The 17680-nt window shown below is 39.5% G+C and overlaps 1 protein-coding gene across 1 annotated transcript in view; it reads right to left on the minus strand.

Annotated features, from left to right (window-relative positions):
• The window catches only part of DYSF (dysferlin), a 591346-nt gene that overhangs the window by 22051 nt on the left and 551615 nt on the right, over positions 1-17680 (minus strand). Inside the window, exons 51-54 of the mRNA XM_030190967.1 lie at positions 16306-16405; positions 11229-11407; positions 6995-7104; positions 2499-2646 (exon numbers count right to left, since the gene is read on the minus strand). Coding sequence (XP_030046827.1) covers positions 2499-2646; positions 6995-7104; positions 11229-11407; positions 16306-16405 — 537 coding nt within the window. The remainder of the gene's footprint in view (positions 1-2498; positions 2647-6994; positions 7105-11228; positions 11408-16305; positions 16406-17680) is intronic.

The following is a 17680-nucleotide window of genomic DNA, read 5'->3' on the forward strand; positions in this document are numbered from 1 at the left end:
CTTGACGGAGTTTAAAAAGGGGTTAGATAGATTCCTAAAGGACAAGTCCATAGACCGCTATTAAATGGACTGGAAAAATTCCTCATTTTTAGGTACAACTTGTCTGGAATGTTTTTACGTTTGGGGAGCGTGCCAGGTGCCCTTGACCTGGATTGGCCACTGTCGGTGACAGGATGCTGGGCTAGATGGACCTTTGGTCTTTCCCAGTATGGCACTACTTATGTACTTATGTACTTATAGACACTTATGCTGCTTAGTAAAAGGGCCCCTTAGTGAAGATATTCAGCCAGGGTAACTACAAAAATGGAACCACATAACTTTATGCAGCAACCCTTGGCCATTTAAGTTCCGAACATTGACTTAACCGGCTATGTGTTAGCCAGAGCTGCATAAAACCGGATGTACAATGCTGAAGCCCAGACATGGCCTGGCAGTGAATATCAAGAAATAATGCCGGCAGTGGTCTGCAAAATGGTCACTGCTGGCAGACAAACATTTTCCTAACCTATAGAGTTAGATACATCACAAGCTCCAGGTAAAGCAGCCTATAGAGCTATGCTCTTCATCATTGGCAAATAAACATTCCAATACCAGTGAACCCAAGTGTCCATAAGAACAGTGCAATAGAACTCAGTGCTTCATAAAGCTACATAAAACACACTTGTCTCATTATAGATTACAGAAGGCTGCTGCTGCTGTGTCTTTGAGCCTTCCTTTCCTCAATAGAATAGAGATCCCCAGACCATCAATGGCCAGAGTTTTGCTTTGCTTCTTCAGGGTCCAAAGTACAGGAGTTACTACTACTACTACTTAACATTTCTAGAGCGCTACTAGGGTTACGCAGCGCTGTACAAATTAACAATAAGGAAGGTCCCTGCTCGGAAGAGCTTACAATCTAAAGGACGAAATGTCAAGTTGGGGTAGATAAGTTTTCTGAGAGGAGGTGTAGCGCCAACAAAGTATGCTGCTGGAAAGTGGCCTGGGAGCATTGGGCCGTGGCTTTTGGCTGAGGTTATTTTACTCTGACTTTGAGACCATAATGACATCTGGTGCACAATACAAGTCACACTATGGTTTTTACAGAGTAGTAAGCAGCTTTACATGCATTTGCATGTTTTGCATCTCATTACTATGTAATCTGCGGCAACCTAAATGTCACTGCGGTAAAACAAGTCAAGCCATATTAAGACCCTTCAAGTTGCATCAAGGGGCAAATAATGCAACTTAAAGGCCTAACACAGTTTTTTGTTTTGTTACATTTGTACCCTGTGCTTTCCCACTCATGGCAGGCTCAATGTGGCTTACATGGGGCAATGGAGGGTTAAGTGACTTGCCCAGAGTCACAAGGAGCTGCCTGTGCCTGAAGTGAGAATCAAACTCAGTCCCTCAGGACCAAAGTCCACCACCCTAACCACTAGGCTACTCCTCCACTCAGTTAACTTCCCCATTTCCCCCACCCCCTAAAAATGCAAACTAAGGGCCCTGTTTACTAAGAACATAAGAACATCAGATTAGCAATACTGGGTAAGACCAATGGTCCATTTAGCCCAGTATCCTGTTTTCCAACAGGTCACAAGTACCTGGCAGAAACCCAAATCGTGGCAACACTCCATACTACAAATCCCAGGGCAAGCTAGAGGTGCATTAGCACGCGCTAACCGTGTAGATGCCCATAATATTCCTATGGGCATGTACACAGTTCACACGCGATAAAAACACTAGTGCACCTTAGTAAACAGGGCCCTAAATAAATATAATATCTACATGCATAATTAATTAATGCCACACAATACTCTAAAGCCACGATGCAGTACAGTTTTTGTGATAATAAACCAAAGTTTGACACAAACACCATTGTTTTGATTAACAATACAAATGACTATACTCATTTATGTTACCCAGCAATAACAAATCAAGGGGGGGGGGGGGGTTATTAGTGTCGGCTACTCTTAAGATGGGCTATTTTACTGTCAACCTGGGTTATTAGTAATTAGGTTTCATCGGATAAAATGTTACCTTTGTTAAAAAAGCACGAGCTAGTGGTAAAATAACCCACCTTAACAGGAGCCCATGTTAATAACTCTCCCCCTAAAGATAATTAGTACTAATCTCATTGCCCAATTGATATTGCTGTCTTATATTTTAAGAAAGTCATAGAATCATTTGCAATGTTTATATGATATAATAAACATTTTTTTGCAACCTCACACCCTTATCCTAAAAGCTGAACAAGGTCCTCTAATATCAGGAAAGTTTATGAATTTGTGTCAGATACTGAAACAAAAACTGGGAGGGAAAGAGAGACTGCAAAAGAGAGATGCCAACAGCATAATAATAAGATAAAGATTATTCCAATAGCTGGAAACACATTTTGATCCATCCAGTCCTTTCAATATTGATACATATCTTGAACTGTAATACCTCACTTATCTTTTTTAAAAAAAAAATGTTTAAGTAAGTTATGCTCAAGGAGAGAACATCAGTGATAGTGAACTTACCGGGAAAGAGTATAAGAAAATTCCCAAGAAGAGCAGCAAGATGAAGACAACAATGAATATGATGAAAAGCCATTTAAACCTCCTCCACAGAATATATTTCATTGTTTTATACGGAGATGTAAACCAAAAGAATGAAGTTTCTGGGCGCCTGTAATTGGAAAAATAGCAGACGTCACTTTTCCGGATACATCACTTTCTAAATTTTAACATGTAAAAAAAACTGTTTCGAAAGAAATATACATAGAAATATAAAAAACATAGAAAAATGAAAGCAGATAAAAGACCATGGTGCTCATTTTCAAAGAGAAGAAGAAGAAGAAGAAACAAAACAGCAAAGATTACCACCAAAAGCAAAAAACAAAACACAAAAAAATATAAAAATAATATATATATATATATAAAAAACGTCAAAATTTAAAATTAATCATAAAATATGTATTTAAAAGATGAATCCATCAAAATCAAAAAATTACATAAAAAAGATGACACTTTGGATGTAAAAATGAAGAATCAGCTTTATTAGCCAAACTGTAGCAGGGAGAAAGGGACTCGACTCAGCTGTGTTTCGGCCGTACTGGCTTTTCAAAGCACATAGACTTACAAAAGTTACGTGTAACCTACATAACTTAGTAAGTATATATGTTTTGAAAATGAGACTCCATATCACCTATCCAATCTCCCCATTCATGCCATCTACCATCCCTTCTTCTCCCTTAGAGATGTGGAGGGAAATTTTATATAAACGTCTAAGTCTGATTCTGAATGTTCTGTTAAAAACATCCAAAATTGAGTGGCAAACATAGCCATTTTCAAACCTGACAAACATCTATCTTTTTGTTTTGAAAATTGCCTTTTTCTAGATATTTTGCGCTCAGTGTATTTTTCTTTTGGGGTCATTTGGAAAAAAATGTCCAAGAGAAAAATGCCCAAAAACCAGACATTGAGATGTCTGGAGGCCAGGCACTACAAACCCCACACTGCTTTGGAATGTAAGTTCAAAACCAGAACTGGCCAAAAAAATATACAGTCTGGAAGTGGAAAACTTGGAATCTCTGCAGTTAACTAGGAGGACACAAATTTGCTGCCTCCTTAAACAAACATATAGAACTCTTTTAAGAGTGGAGGAGTGGCCTAGTGGTTAGAGCACCGGTCTTGTAATCCAGAGATGGCCAGTTCAAATCCTGCTACTGCTCCTTGTGATCTTGGGCAAGTCACTTAACCCTCCATTTCCTCAGGTACAAACATAGATTGTGAGCCCTCCTGGGACAGAGAAATATCCAGTATACCTGAATGTAACTCACCTTGAGCTACTACTGAAAAAGGTGTGAGCAAAACCTAAATAAAACATAAGAATAGCCATACTTGGTCAGACCAATAGTCTCTTTAGCCCAGTATCCTGTTTCTAACAGTGGTCAATCCAGGTCACAAGTACCTGGAAGAATCTCAGATAGTAGCAAATGTTATCAAGTGGCTTCCCCCATCTCTCAATAGCAAACTATGGGCTTTTCCTCCAGGAACTTGTCCAAACCTTTTTTAAACCCAGATATGCTAACCACTGTTACTACATGCTTGGCCAATGAGTTCCAGAGCTTAAATATTAATTGAGTGAAAAAATATTTCCTCCTAATTGCTTTAACCCAATAACAGGAAGGCTTTGACAAAATCCTAAAAGGCCTTCAACCAACTATCTGCTCCCTCAATCCATGCCCATCAAAGATTGTGCAAAAGGAAAGAAGGAGCCTCACAGAAGGGGCCAAAAAAATTGTGAATGCCTCTCTTTCTAATGGACAACTCCCAACAGCATTAAAAAGGGTAGTGGTGCACCTTCTGCTAAAGAAGAACATCCTTGACTAGAAAAAGCTCAAAATTGCCAGAAATTATCTAACATCCCATTTCTAGGAAAACATATACCGCATTGAACCTGCTTTGAGTGGGAAAGCGTGGGATACAAATGTAATAAATAAATAAATATACTAGTCTGCATTCAGCTCAATGCTAGAAGGGAGAAACTGACTAAGCCCTTGCCAATCTAGATTCAGACCTGTCTCATATCTCTACTAGATGATCTTCACAGAAACAAAGATAGGGGATTTGCTTTGGTATTAGTACTCCTGAATCATTATAAATATAATATATTTATAAATGATTTACAGATGGGAGTAACTAGCGAGGTAATTACATTTGCTGATGACACAAAGTTATTCAAAGTCGTTAACTCACGACAGGATTGTGAAAAATTACAGAAGGACCTTACGAGACTGGGAAACTGGGCGGCTAAATGGCAGATGACGTTTAATGTGAGCAAGTGCAAGGTGATGCATGTGGGAAAAAAGAACCCGAATTATAGCTACGTCATGCAAGGTTCCACATTAGGAGTTACGGACCAAGAAAGGGATCTGGGTGTCATCGTCGATAATACACTGAAATCTTCTGCTCAGTGTGCTGCTGCGGCTCAGAAAGCGAATAGAATGTTGGGTATTATTAGGAAAGGTATGGAAAACAGGTGTGAGGATGTTATAATGCCGTTATATCGCTCCATGGTGCAACCGCACCTTGAGTATTGTGTTCAATTCTGGTCGCCGCATCTCAAGAAAGATATAGTGGAACTGAAAAAGGTGCAGCGAAGGGCGACTAAAATGACAGCGGGGATGGGACGACTTCCCTAAGAAGAAAGACTAAGGAGGCTAGGGCTTTTCAGCTTGGAGAAGAGACGGCTGAGGGGAGACATGATAGAGGTATATAAAATAATGAGTGGAGTGGAACAGGTGGATGTGAAGCGTCTGTTCGCGCTTTCCAAAAATACTAGGACTAGGGGGCATGCAATGAAACTACAGTGTAGTAAATTTAAAACAAATCGGAGAAACCTTTTCTTCACCCAACACATAATTAAACTCTGGAATTCGTTGCCGGAGAACATGGTGAAGGCGGTTAGCTTGGCAGAGTTTAAAAAGGGGTTAGACGGTTTTCTAAAGGACAAGTCCATAAACCGCGACTAAATGGACTTGGGAAAAATCCGCAATTCCGGGAATAACATGTATAGAGTGTTTGTACGTTTGGGAAGCACGCCAGGTGCCCTTGGCCTGGATTGGTCGCTGTCATGGACAGGATGCTGGACTCGATGGACCCTTGGTCTTTTCCCAGTGTGGCATTACTTATGTACTTATGCTGGTTTGACTTGCAGAAACATGTTATCAGTGACAAAGTACTTGCCTGGTTCAGATCCTATTTGATAGGCAACGGTCCATACTGTTTGGCAGCACCTTATTGCCAACATGGGTGCTGACCTACAGGGTACCACAAGAATTAATACTAAGGCATATCTGATTTAACATCTACCTCAGTCTAATTTGGTCGATGGATACTCAGTTCTACATCTACATGGATGATGTGCAGCTACTCATACCCATTGAACTGACAATTGTTTAACAGCAATGCAAGAATGGGGTCAAATGTTCAAAGATCAAAGTTCAAATTAATTTGATATATTGGTGAAAAAATACATCTAAGTAGTTCACAATAAAATTAAAAACAAAACAAAACACAATGGTATGTATGAATATAAGAAAAAAAAAGGGAACCTAAGTTATAATAAATCAAATTAATGTCATTACCTGGGAAGGTTGACACTAGATACCAAAGGATTGTAGGGAGTGCCTGATACTGCCAGAAGCCATATTTTCATGCATATAACATGCACACATTGTACATTTTTATATGGACACACAATTTGTGCATGTTATACACCTGGGAATGTCTGAAAAAAGATATAGTGGAATTAGAAAATGTACAGAGAAGGGCGATGAAAATGATAAAGGGGATGGGTTGACTTCTCTATGAGGAAAGGCTAAAGTGGTTAGGGCTCTTCAGCTTGGAGAAAAGACGACTGAAGGGAGATATGATAGAGGTCTATAGAATGAGTGGAGTGGAACAGGTTGACGTGAATCGCTTGTTTTCTCTTTCCAAAAATACTAGGACTAGGGAGCATGCAATGAAGCTACAAAGTAGTAAATTATAAATACATTGGAGAAAATATTTCTTCACTCTGTAATTAAACTTTGGAATTTGTTGCCAGAGAATGTAGTAAAAGCAGTCAGGTAGCGGGGTTTAAAAAGGTTTGGATAGCTTCCTAAAAGAAAAGTCCATAAGCCATTATTAAAATGGGCTTGGGGAAAATCCACTGCTTATTTCTAGGATAAGCAGCATGAAATGTATTGTACTTGTACTGTTTTGGGATCTTGCCAGCCAGGTATTTGTACCCTGGATTGACCACTGTTAGAAACAGGATGCTGGACTTGATGGACATTCGGTTTATCCTAGTATGGCAATGCTTATGTACTTATATTAAAATATCATAGCAAAGTATCTAACTGCATTAGATATTCATACAGAGGGTTAGGCAAAGGCAAAACTATTGAAATCACAAAAACTAATTATATGGACCATTAGGTTTATGAATCACAATATACAAAATACACTGATGATGTATTTTTCCTTACTTTGGTTCTTCCAGTTTGGGATTCATATTTGGTTCATCACGACCAACTCCAGCTGGTCTTTCTTCATTCTCATGTTCAGCTACAATTTCTAGGGTCATTTCTATTTTGCCCTGCATAAAAAAGATGTCAACAAGGGGGGAAAAAAGACTTTAGAAATATATTTAAATTTGGAAGGAGAGTTAAAATAAGCAGTAGAAAAAAATATATAGCAATGATTCATTTCTAATTTTTTTTCATAAGATTCCCTTGGCATATTTTACAGATTTTGTTTTACATGGGGTTCATTTATTAAGACTGTTCTCCCCAAAGAAAAAGTCTTAGCAAGTCAGACCCATGGGGTAATTTTATAACAGAGTGGCTATAAAAAAAAAGTTTCAAAAGTTGCTTAATTCCTTTAAATAATTGGATTGAAGATTGTGAATTTCTATGCTTCAGATAATAAAGGGCCCTTTTACCAAACTGTGGTTAAAAGTGGACTTAGTGCACCCTTATGTCAATGTTCCTTCTAAGTTGAACGGGAGTCTTCCTACTGGCTGCATTGCTGCTGGGGGGGGGGGGTGCGGTGCGGTGCTACAACATTGTGTTTTCAATTTCTAGGGACAGGCAAGTTTTTAGAGTCCTGGAGAGCTTACCTGTCCCTCACTATCGGAAATGTGCTAGTGAAACAGCATCCCCCACCCCTACTGGCAGGACTGCAGGAGGAGGGCTCCCGCTGAGCTTAGAAGGAACTGTCCCTTATGCGGGTTTTTCTCATGCGCTAAAGGCATTTTTATAGCAGCAGGGAACTGATCGCATTTCCTGTTTTTTGTATTAATGGCGAATTAAGGGGTCCTTTTACGAAGCCAAGGTAAAAAGTGGCCTGCGGTAGTGTGGGCGTGTCTTTTGGGCGCACGATGGGCCACGTTTTATCGCAGCTGGGAAAAAAGTCATTTTTTAATGGGCCAGGAATCAGGAGTGTGCAAAAATTAAAACTAGAGCGTGCCTATTTATGGACTGAACCCTTACCACCAGCCATTGACTTAGCGGTAAGGGCTCACGCACTACCTATGCGGTAACCATGCAGTGTGTGCCAATGTGGCTGCACTGCCGATTACCACCGGGAACGCCCCCGTGGTAGAAAATAGAAAAATATTTTTTACTGTGGGATTCGGCGCGTGCCAAACTTGTAATTACCACCAGACACACGTGCTAACCCTATGGTAGTGGCAATTTGGCACGCGCTACCCGCATGTTAGCCCTCCTATGGCTTTGTAAAAGGATCCCACAGTTCCCAAATTAACTGCGAGAATCATGTCTGTATTTTCAATTCCTCCTTAGACACCACAAATTCCAAAAATTGCTTAGGATCATTAAAGACATAGGAATTATTCTGAAAACTAAGGCGAAAACCACAAGAAAACTGTAGCAAAAAATTCATGCCCAGAACTTGGGCCTGAGGGCAGAGGGCCAAAATTTTTGGCGCCTCAATACGTCAGGAAAAATTCAAATCGTAGATCCCAAGAATTCGCAATCCATGTAATTAAAAATATAATTTGAGAACAGTGTCTCTGTCCAGTTTTAAGGCAAATGCCACTAAAAGAGTGGTCTATTGATTTATAAATTCCAAAGAAGATGACTCTAAGAAATCCATTAAGTTTGCTTCCTGAAGATCTTCTCTCAGTAGGTGGTAAGGGCTCACACGCTAATCAGTAAGTATGTAGCAATGTAGCTATGCTATCAGATTAGCACAGATACGCCTCGCCACAAAAATATTTAAAAATTATTTTAGCATGTGGTTTGCGCATGCACATTAAAAAAATTACCATAGAATACCTTATGATATGCCATTTTAAGCTGCGGTGAGCATGTGTTAGTGCTTACCATAGCTTAGTAAAAGGACCTCTAAGTGAGAAGTAACCTATCTAGTGATATAGAATACCCTGAAGCAGAGCCAGCACTCAAAACATGATATTATTGGTGTTTTCTGTTTGCTGTACAATTAAGTGGTTATTATTATTTTATTTTATTTTGAAAACATTGAAACTTTTTTGCAATGGCTTCTCCATTTTGTGTATGCTAATATACCTTTCACAATGAGTAATTTTGGGGCCCTTTTACTAATACTTAGTGCATGCTAACAGAATTAGCAAACACTAAATGCTAAGAAACCCATTTTATACCTATGGGCTTCTTAGTATTTAGCGTGTACTACTTCTGTTAACGCATGCAAAGCTTTAGTAAAAGGGCCTCTTTGCTAAGAAAGCAGTAAAAATATCTGATGTTGGTTCTGAAATCTATTGGACTGATGATGAATGTAATTGTATGATACTGTACAAAGTATTAACATATGTACGTAGTGAACTGCTGCGGCCATAATAAATCCACTTTTCTTCTCGCATGATTTAAGTGCTGCTAATTTGGAGTGTGGTGAGCATGCCAAAGTGCTTGCCTGCCCTGTTTTGTGCTCTCAAAAACATGGAAACTTTGGAACACAGGGAAGCTGGAGCTCTGTTGTTAGGACATAGGCTGAGAGTGCACTGAGATGCACTTTATTTTATTTTTTTATATTTCTTTTTTAGGTTGATGGTACACTGCAATTCAAACATTAAAAATAGCATTATTGTGTTTTATAACAAAATTAGGCCCCCTTTTACTAAGGCACGCTCATGTTTTTAGCGCACACTAAAATTGAAGGCACGCTATTAGAGACGCCCATAGGAATGTATAGGCATCTCTAACTTTTAGAACACCTACAATTTTAGCACGCACTAAAAACGTGATTGCACCTTAGTAAAATGGGGTCTTAATTAACTGAAACAACTGTACAGATTTATCAATGGGGAGATATCAGAGACATAAGAGGAGTAGCACAACAAAAATTAACTGGTTACAAGGAATAAAACAAGAGGAACCACAGGGAAGAACATCAGCTGCCAGGACCATGGGGAATCTATCGATCAAGGTGGGTCACATTATGGATCCTAGTGTATATGTCCAGAATTAGGTTGGAAAATCCTGGTGAAACGGCCATGTTTTAATCCCTTTCTTAAATCAATCAATGGAACTATTGAGATGGATATATGTAATCGTCTCTGGGAAAAGGTGACTAAAGACTCAGATCTGAAATGCCGTCTGAAAAAGTTACATTTGAACTTCTGTAACTGTTTTATTTTTCACATGAAAGGATGGGGTTTGAACTGTTGTATTACAAATTGTTTGCTCTAGCAGAATTCATTAAAAACTCGTTTTTGTTTGTGGTGACTTTTTGATTGTCTTTGTGGATTAGAACTGATTGATGCAGGAGAAGATTGACAAAGGGAATAAAATATTGCTCTCAATTCTAGATGATATATATGGATCAATTTCTCAGCTTTTGACCAGGCACCATGAGTGAGCTGAGTGCCAAGGCGATCCATCCTAGCTCTATTGATGAAGTCACCACAATTTGGGTTTCTACCAGGTACTTGTTACCTGGCTTGGCCACTGTTTGGAAACCAGGATACTGGGCTAGATGGACCATTGATCAGCATGGTTACTCTTATGTTCATATGCTTGTGCTCTTGATTCAATCTCAATGGAGAAATAATATTAATACATCCTGCCCCTTGCCCTCCCAATAGTGTGCCTTTGACAAAAAAGCAAATAGCACACAATACAACAAGTAGCAAAACAAGACATGGGATGATGTCAGGATGAGAAGCCTATACGTTTCTGACATAGTTTACTGTCTTTGCAAAATGTTATCTTATCACCTTTTTTATGATCAAAGAACAGTCAATGTAGGAATATTTGCAGCATTTAAAAATTATCCTCTTCATAAAAACATTTGCAATAGAAAGGCAGTTTGTATTTTGGTTATTCTGATTGTGGGGACTTCATTAACACTTTTGATAGCACATAATTAAAAAATATCTGAAGCTGATGGGTGCCTGTAGTTGTCTTATGTGTCACATCATGATTGTCAGTAGTAAATGATAAATATACTGTGAAGGTGAGACAAGGCTTCAACTAAATTAGTCATACCTTGAAAATATAATTATCTTTTAACACTGGTAATGATAACATGACACACAGGACAACTGCAAGCAAACATCAGCATCAGCACTTTTTTCAGTTATGTTCTATCAAAAGCACAAAGAAACAATCACCCCTCCCCCACCCATCCCAGAGCACGAAAAAAAAAAAGATCCTTAAGAAACAGAGAGTTTGGCTCTATCAAAAAATATATATATAATAATAATAAAATAAGGCTTACAGTTAAGATTTTCTTCTCCTCTTTTTCTCCTGCACAAGGCCACCAACCTTTGACAGTTTTCTGTTCAAAGAGTGACACAAATATATCAGGTGAAAGAGTTTCATCAATCAGGCTCAGAGAGCACTTCTCAGCACTTTTCGCAGGTCTTGGCATCCGGTTGAGGTCCATTTGAACAGAACCTTGAAACAAAGAGAGCTCTGTTATAGTCAGATTTTGTGCTAACCAGAAGCCTCTTCAGTACCATGAAAATGTGTCTGGTGAGTGTCTCACGCTTCAGTGAATACCAGGAAGCAAACATTTTGTAAATATTCATCTGAATAAGTGACATGTAAAGCAAACTAAAATGCTACAACATTTTGTAAGAAGAAAAGTACACATTAGTTTCATTTGTTACCTTTCCCCTAGTGGAAATGTTTAAGGAACAGATTAAATGGGACATACTGTAAAAATTATGCTATTTTACTTGTATTAACAGACTAACTTTACCCTTTTCTCTCTCCTCGAGTGATGAGGACTTAAAATCTAGAGGAAGAGAAATTTTCTAATATATAAAAGAACAGCTCAACATAAATAATCTATAATTAGCTTCCAAAAGCATCAGAAACCTGAAAAGAGGGTAAAAGTGTTGCTTCTATTGCAGAAATTAGCATACTTAAATATACATTTTAAAAAATTCTGTCAAAAGCATCAATTTCACATAACTAATTGCATTTTATTTTTTTCAAGCAACTTTGTCAAAAAATATTCCAGTGAAAACTGTGGATTGTTTGGAATTACTGAGTTAATTTAAATTGCTGAAGATGAATATAATTGCGGTAATTATTCATTTGAAAACACATATTAAAGCTTTAGATGGAAAAATAACTCAAAATGAAGTAAATACTGGAAAGCAGGTTAACTCTGTTGCAAATAAACTGCAGAATACAGAATGGCTAACTAAAGAAACCAAAGATTGGCAGTGGAGATGTAATATTAAAATTCTACATCTACCAGAACAAGAAATGGATGAAAATGTCCCACAGTTGATATATGAATTGCTATGGATCAACCAGTGAGAAAGCTTTCATAGCTAAGGACATGGAGATCACAGATCTTGCACCATAACGGTCTGTCATTATTTCCAAGACAAACACAAACTAATGCTGAGTATACAACAGAAGAAGTTTATAAAGTTTAAAGATGCAGACATTCTGATTTTCACAGACTTCCTACACAATACTTTGCAGAAGAGAAAATGTTTCCACCCTCTAACACAGATCTTAAAAGATTTAAATATCCCATATCAATGGAAATTCCCATTTGCATTATGTTTTCAATATAAAGGATCTTAGAAACAGAGAAAAATGAAGGTAGGATAATGATCATATGGCCTATCCAGTCTGCCCATTCATGCCATCTACTATCTCTTCATTTCCCTTAAGGGAACTAGTTCTGGCCCAACGCAGGTGCCAGCGGTAGTTCCACCTCCAGCGTGCACCATTTCCAGCGCTACAGAAAATCAGGTCTGATTTTCTAGCACAAGGGTTACCCAGCGGTAATCCGGTTACTGTCAGGTTAGTGCAGAAGCCCTTACCGCCACCTCAATGGGTGGCGGTTAGCGCTCCTCCCCGAAATGGCCACATGACAAGGGCAAACTTAACGCACGGCCATTTTTTCTATTGGCCTTTTTACCCGCTGTGGTAAGTGGGGCCCTGGTGTGCAGCAAAAACAGCTGCCGCCTGTAGCACAGGGCCCCTTTCACCGCAGCTTAGTAAAAGGGCCCCTTAAAGATCCTATGTACTTGTCCCAAGTTTTCTTAAGTTCACATACAGTTTTCATCTTCATCACCTCCACCAGAAGGCCATTCCACAAATTCACTACCCTTTTTGCGAAGAAGTATTTCTTCGGGTTACTTCTGAGTCTATCCCCTTTCACCTTCATCCTATGACCCTTCATTCCAGAGCTTTCTTTCAACTGAAAGAGACTTGCCTCCTGTGCATTTATACCATGGAGGTATTTAAACATCTCTATCATATCTCCCCTCTCCCGCCTTTCTTCGAAAGTATACATGCTGAAATCTTTAAGTCTGTCCTTATATGCTTTATGATGAAGACCACTGACCATTTTAGTAGCCACCCTCTGGACCCACTCCATCCTGTTTATATCTTTTTGAAGATGTGATTTCCAGAACTGTACACAATATTCTAAATGAGGTCTCACTGGAGTCTTATAGAGGGACGCATCGTTTCCTTTTTTTTACTGGCCATTCCTCTCCCTATGCATCCAAGCATTCTTCTAGCTTTTGCCATCACCTTTTCTACATATTTGGCCATCCTAACATCATCACATATGATCACACACAAGTCCTGCTGCTCTTTCATGGACAAACGTTCTTCATCACCCTTGGGATTTTACAGCCCAAATATATGAACTTGTATTTTTTAGTATTAAATCTTAGCTGCCAAATTCTGGACCATTCTTCAAACTTCGCTAGGTCATTTCTCATGTTATTCACACCATCAGGAGTGTCTACCCTATTGCAAATTTTGGTACCATCTGCAAAGAGGCAAACCTTAACAGACAGCCCTTCAGCAATATCACTTACAAAAATGTTGAACCAACCCAAGAACCAAACCTTGCGGGATGCCACTGGTAAAATCTTTTTTCTCAGAGTGAAGTTCATTTACCAGTACCCTCTGTCGACTTCCAGTCAACCAGTTCCTAACCCAGTCAGTTACTTCAGGGCCTATACCGAGGGCACTTAGTTTATTTATTAGTTGACCATGAGGCATATTTTCAAAGCACTTTGGGAGGCTAAGTTCCATAGGTTTCTATGGAACTTTGGGAGGCTAAGTGCTTTAAAAATGAGCCTCTATGTGGAACCATGTCAAAGGCTTTGCTAAAACCTAAATACACCACATTTAGCGCTCTCCCTCAACTCAGCTCTATTGTTATAAAAATTAATCAGATTTGTCTGACATGACCTGTCTCTAGTGAAACCATGTTGCCTCAGATCCTGCAATGCACTGGATTCCAGAAACTTCACTATTCTTTTTTTAAAAGCATTTCCATTAATTTACTTAACACAGTTAGACTTACTAGTCTGTAGTTACCAACATCTTCATTACTTCAGCTTTTGCTGAGAGGGACCACATCCGCTCTTCTCCAGTCCTCCAGGACCATTCTCAACTAAGCTTTGAAAAGGTCAGACAGTGGAACTACTAGAACTTACCTAAGTTCTTCCAGTACCCTCAGATGTATGCCATCCAGGACCATTGCTTTCTCCATCTTTAGTTTAATTAGCTCCTCATAAATACAGTCTTTTGAAAATCATTCAGGGTCTACCACACCTCCATACCTATTTGGGGTTTTTTTCTGTAGTCCTGGCATCAGATCTCAGACTTGGAATACTGTCTTATGAGTGGAGAAATTACAACCCAAACAGAGAGAAGCTGCACTTAGTAAATCAATGAAGAGATACCTTTTGGGAGTTAAATAATCCCACACACCACAAAGTGTCCAGCAGTAAGAATCTGCTCAGAGAAGTTGTAGGATTGACAACCCAGTCAGTGATGGAAATCCCGGCACCAAACTTTAAAATCTGCACACAAATCTATGGAACTGGTGTCAACTTCTATAATGAAAACACTGATAATTTAGAGCTTAGATGTGAAAAACTGAGAGAATGCTATGCATAGCAGGAATCTATGTTTGTTTAATTTCCCTAGAATTCCTACAGTTTATGCATATGAAATGTTTAAACGTTGTATGTTGGAAGTTTTGACGGTACCTTCTCAATCTTTGTCACCAGTATCTAGGGTATTTTACTTGCCATCTTACAAAAAGAAACCTGATACCGATGGAATTGATTCCTTTTCTCCCGTATCTCAAGATAGTCTAGATGCTGATGTAGCAAATTTATACAAAAATGGAGGAGACAGTTTCTTTTAATGAGACCCAGGATTTTGGCCTTGGGAAGGATTTTTTTTTAATCTCCATGCAAATATGTCGTTAGATATCAATCTCAGACATATATATTTTTTGAACCTTCCCAATTGATGTTATTTTTGAGTAATAAGGGGGTCTCTTACTAAGGTGTGCTCACGCTAAAAATAGCTGACGCTAACTGCCAGATTCTATACAACATGCCTGGAGATCTGCACTGAAATCCAGGCGTATTCATAACAACATGCATAACTTAATTGACTTAACAAGCTAATCAGCATTGATAATAGCACTTAAGCAATAATGAATACTAATTGGCAATAATTAGAATTTAAGCGCACGACTTGCTAAGCGTATTCTGTAATGAACTGCGTCTAAATTTTAAAGTGCGCAGTTCAAAGGAGCATGGTTATGGGTGGAGAAATGGGCGTTCCCTGAGCATTCCCAAATGTATATGCAGTTATAGAATATGGCCCAGTGCACATAAATCTACGCGCAGGGATTTATGCTATATTTTTGTTGGTGTAAATGGAAGCACGTAATTTTAGGTGCTGGGATATCAACTAAGTATATTCTAAATCTAGGTGCCACTTAAAGAATACACTTAGGTGGAACTGTTTACCGCATGGATTTTTTAGGTGCTTTATATAGAATCTGGCCCTAAACGCTAAGACACCCATTATATTCCTATGGGCATCTCAGCCTTTAGCAAAAGCTGATTTTTAGTAAGAGCTAAAAACGCCAGCGCACCTTAGTAAAAGACCCCCCCTAAGTTTGTAACTGATGGTCAGGTTCCTCTGTAGACTGTGGTATGCCTCTGCTGCCATATGGATAAAAGCTCTCTTCAATTAGTTTAAAACTGGTTCTAGGAGGGTTTTTTTTCTTTTTTTTCTTCTTATTTTGTAAGTTTTCATTGTCCATATTGGATCTCTTGTCCCCCTTGAAAGTTGAGAACTTGTGATATTGAACACATATATATTTTTCCTTTATCTTTTTTATTGTAAATTGTTTATTTTCAAATAGGTCGTTGTCTTTTCTGTACAAGTTATAGTGTACAGGCCCTTTTGTCTGAACAAGGTGAACCAAGCGCACACACAATAATCATGTGCCAATGCGACTGATGATGATTATCAATGAAAATATTAAGACTTACCCAAATAATCATCAAAGGAAAATTTATCATTGTCCCAGATTTGTAGAATGAGTTGTGGAGGAATTTTATTTTCTGTCTTGTCTAGACTCCAAAAATGCTCCTAAATAAACAAAAATCATACAATGTTTAGTAGAGACAGTAACACAAAGCAAAGATTTTTGGTACACATGGAGGGACATAATGGAATGAGGCCAGCCATCTATAAGGGCGACCATATCTAATGCCAGCCCCGTCAAGAGGCGTACCCGACTGTATTATCGAAACAAGATGGCCGGCCATCTTTCGTTTCAATAATACGGTCGGGGCCGGCCAAATCTCAACATTTGGCCTGCCCTTAGAGATTGCCAGCGTTAGAGATAGCCGCCATTGGTTTTCGCCGATAATGGAAACTAATGGCGGCCATCTCAAACCCGGTGAAATCCAATGCATTTGGTCATGGGAGGAGCCAGCATTTGTAGTGCACTGGTCCCCTTCATATGCCAGGACACCAAACGGGCACCCTAGGGGGCACTGCAGTGGACTTCACAAATTGATCCCAGGTACATAGCTCCCTTACCTTGTGTGCTGAGCCCCCCCCCCAAACCCCACTACCCCCAACTGTACACCACTACCATAGCCCTTACGGGTGAAGGGGGGTACAGTGGGTTTTGGGTGGGTTTTGGAGGGCTCCCATTTACCAACACAAGTGTAATAGGTAGGGAGAGGATGGGCCTGGGTCCGCCTGCCTGAAGTGTACTGCAGTACCCACTAAAAACTGCTCCAGGGACCTGCATAGTACTGGCATGGAGCTGGGTATGACATTTGAGGCTAGCATAGAGGCTGGAAAAAATGTTTAATTTTTTATTTGGGTGGGATGGGGTTGGTGACCACTGGGGGAGTAATGGGAGGTCATCCCCGATTCCCTCAGGTGGTCATCTGGTCATTTAGGGCACGTTTTTGAGGCTATGTTGTGTACAAAAAAGGACCAAGCAAAGTCGGCCAAATGCTCGTCAGAGCCGGCCTTCTTTTTTCCATTATCGGCCGAGGCCGACCATCTCTTAACCACGCCCCCGCCTTCGGTACACTTCTGACACGCCCCCTTTAACTTTGGCCGGCCCTGCGACGGAAAGCAGTTGATGCTGGCCAAAATTGGCTTTCGATTATACCTATTTGGCCGGCCTTAGGAGAAGGCCGGCCATCTCCCGATTTGTGTCAGAAGATGGCCGGCCTTCTCCTTCGAAAATAAGCAGGATGGTGATTTAGATCTCATTTTAATATCAATTTAATATCAGCTTCATAGGCTCTACTTCAGCTTTGCTATGAAAAAAGTCACTGGATTCTTTACAGGGAAAACTGTTTCAGCAGCTTTCAAGAGAACCATTCTAGACCTGGTGCT

The sequence above is a fragment of the Microcaecilia unicolor genome, chromosome 2 (genome assembly GCF_901765095.1).
Source record: "Microcaecilia unicolor chromosome 2, aMicUni1.1, whole genome shotgun sequence".
Lineage (NCBI taxonomy): Eukaryota > Metazoa > Chordata > Amphibia > Gymnophiona > Siphonopidae > Microcaecilia > Microcaecilia unicolor.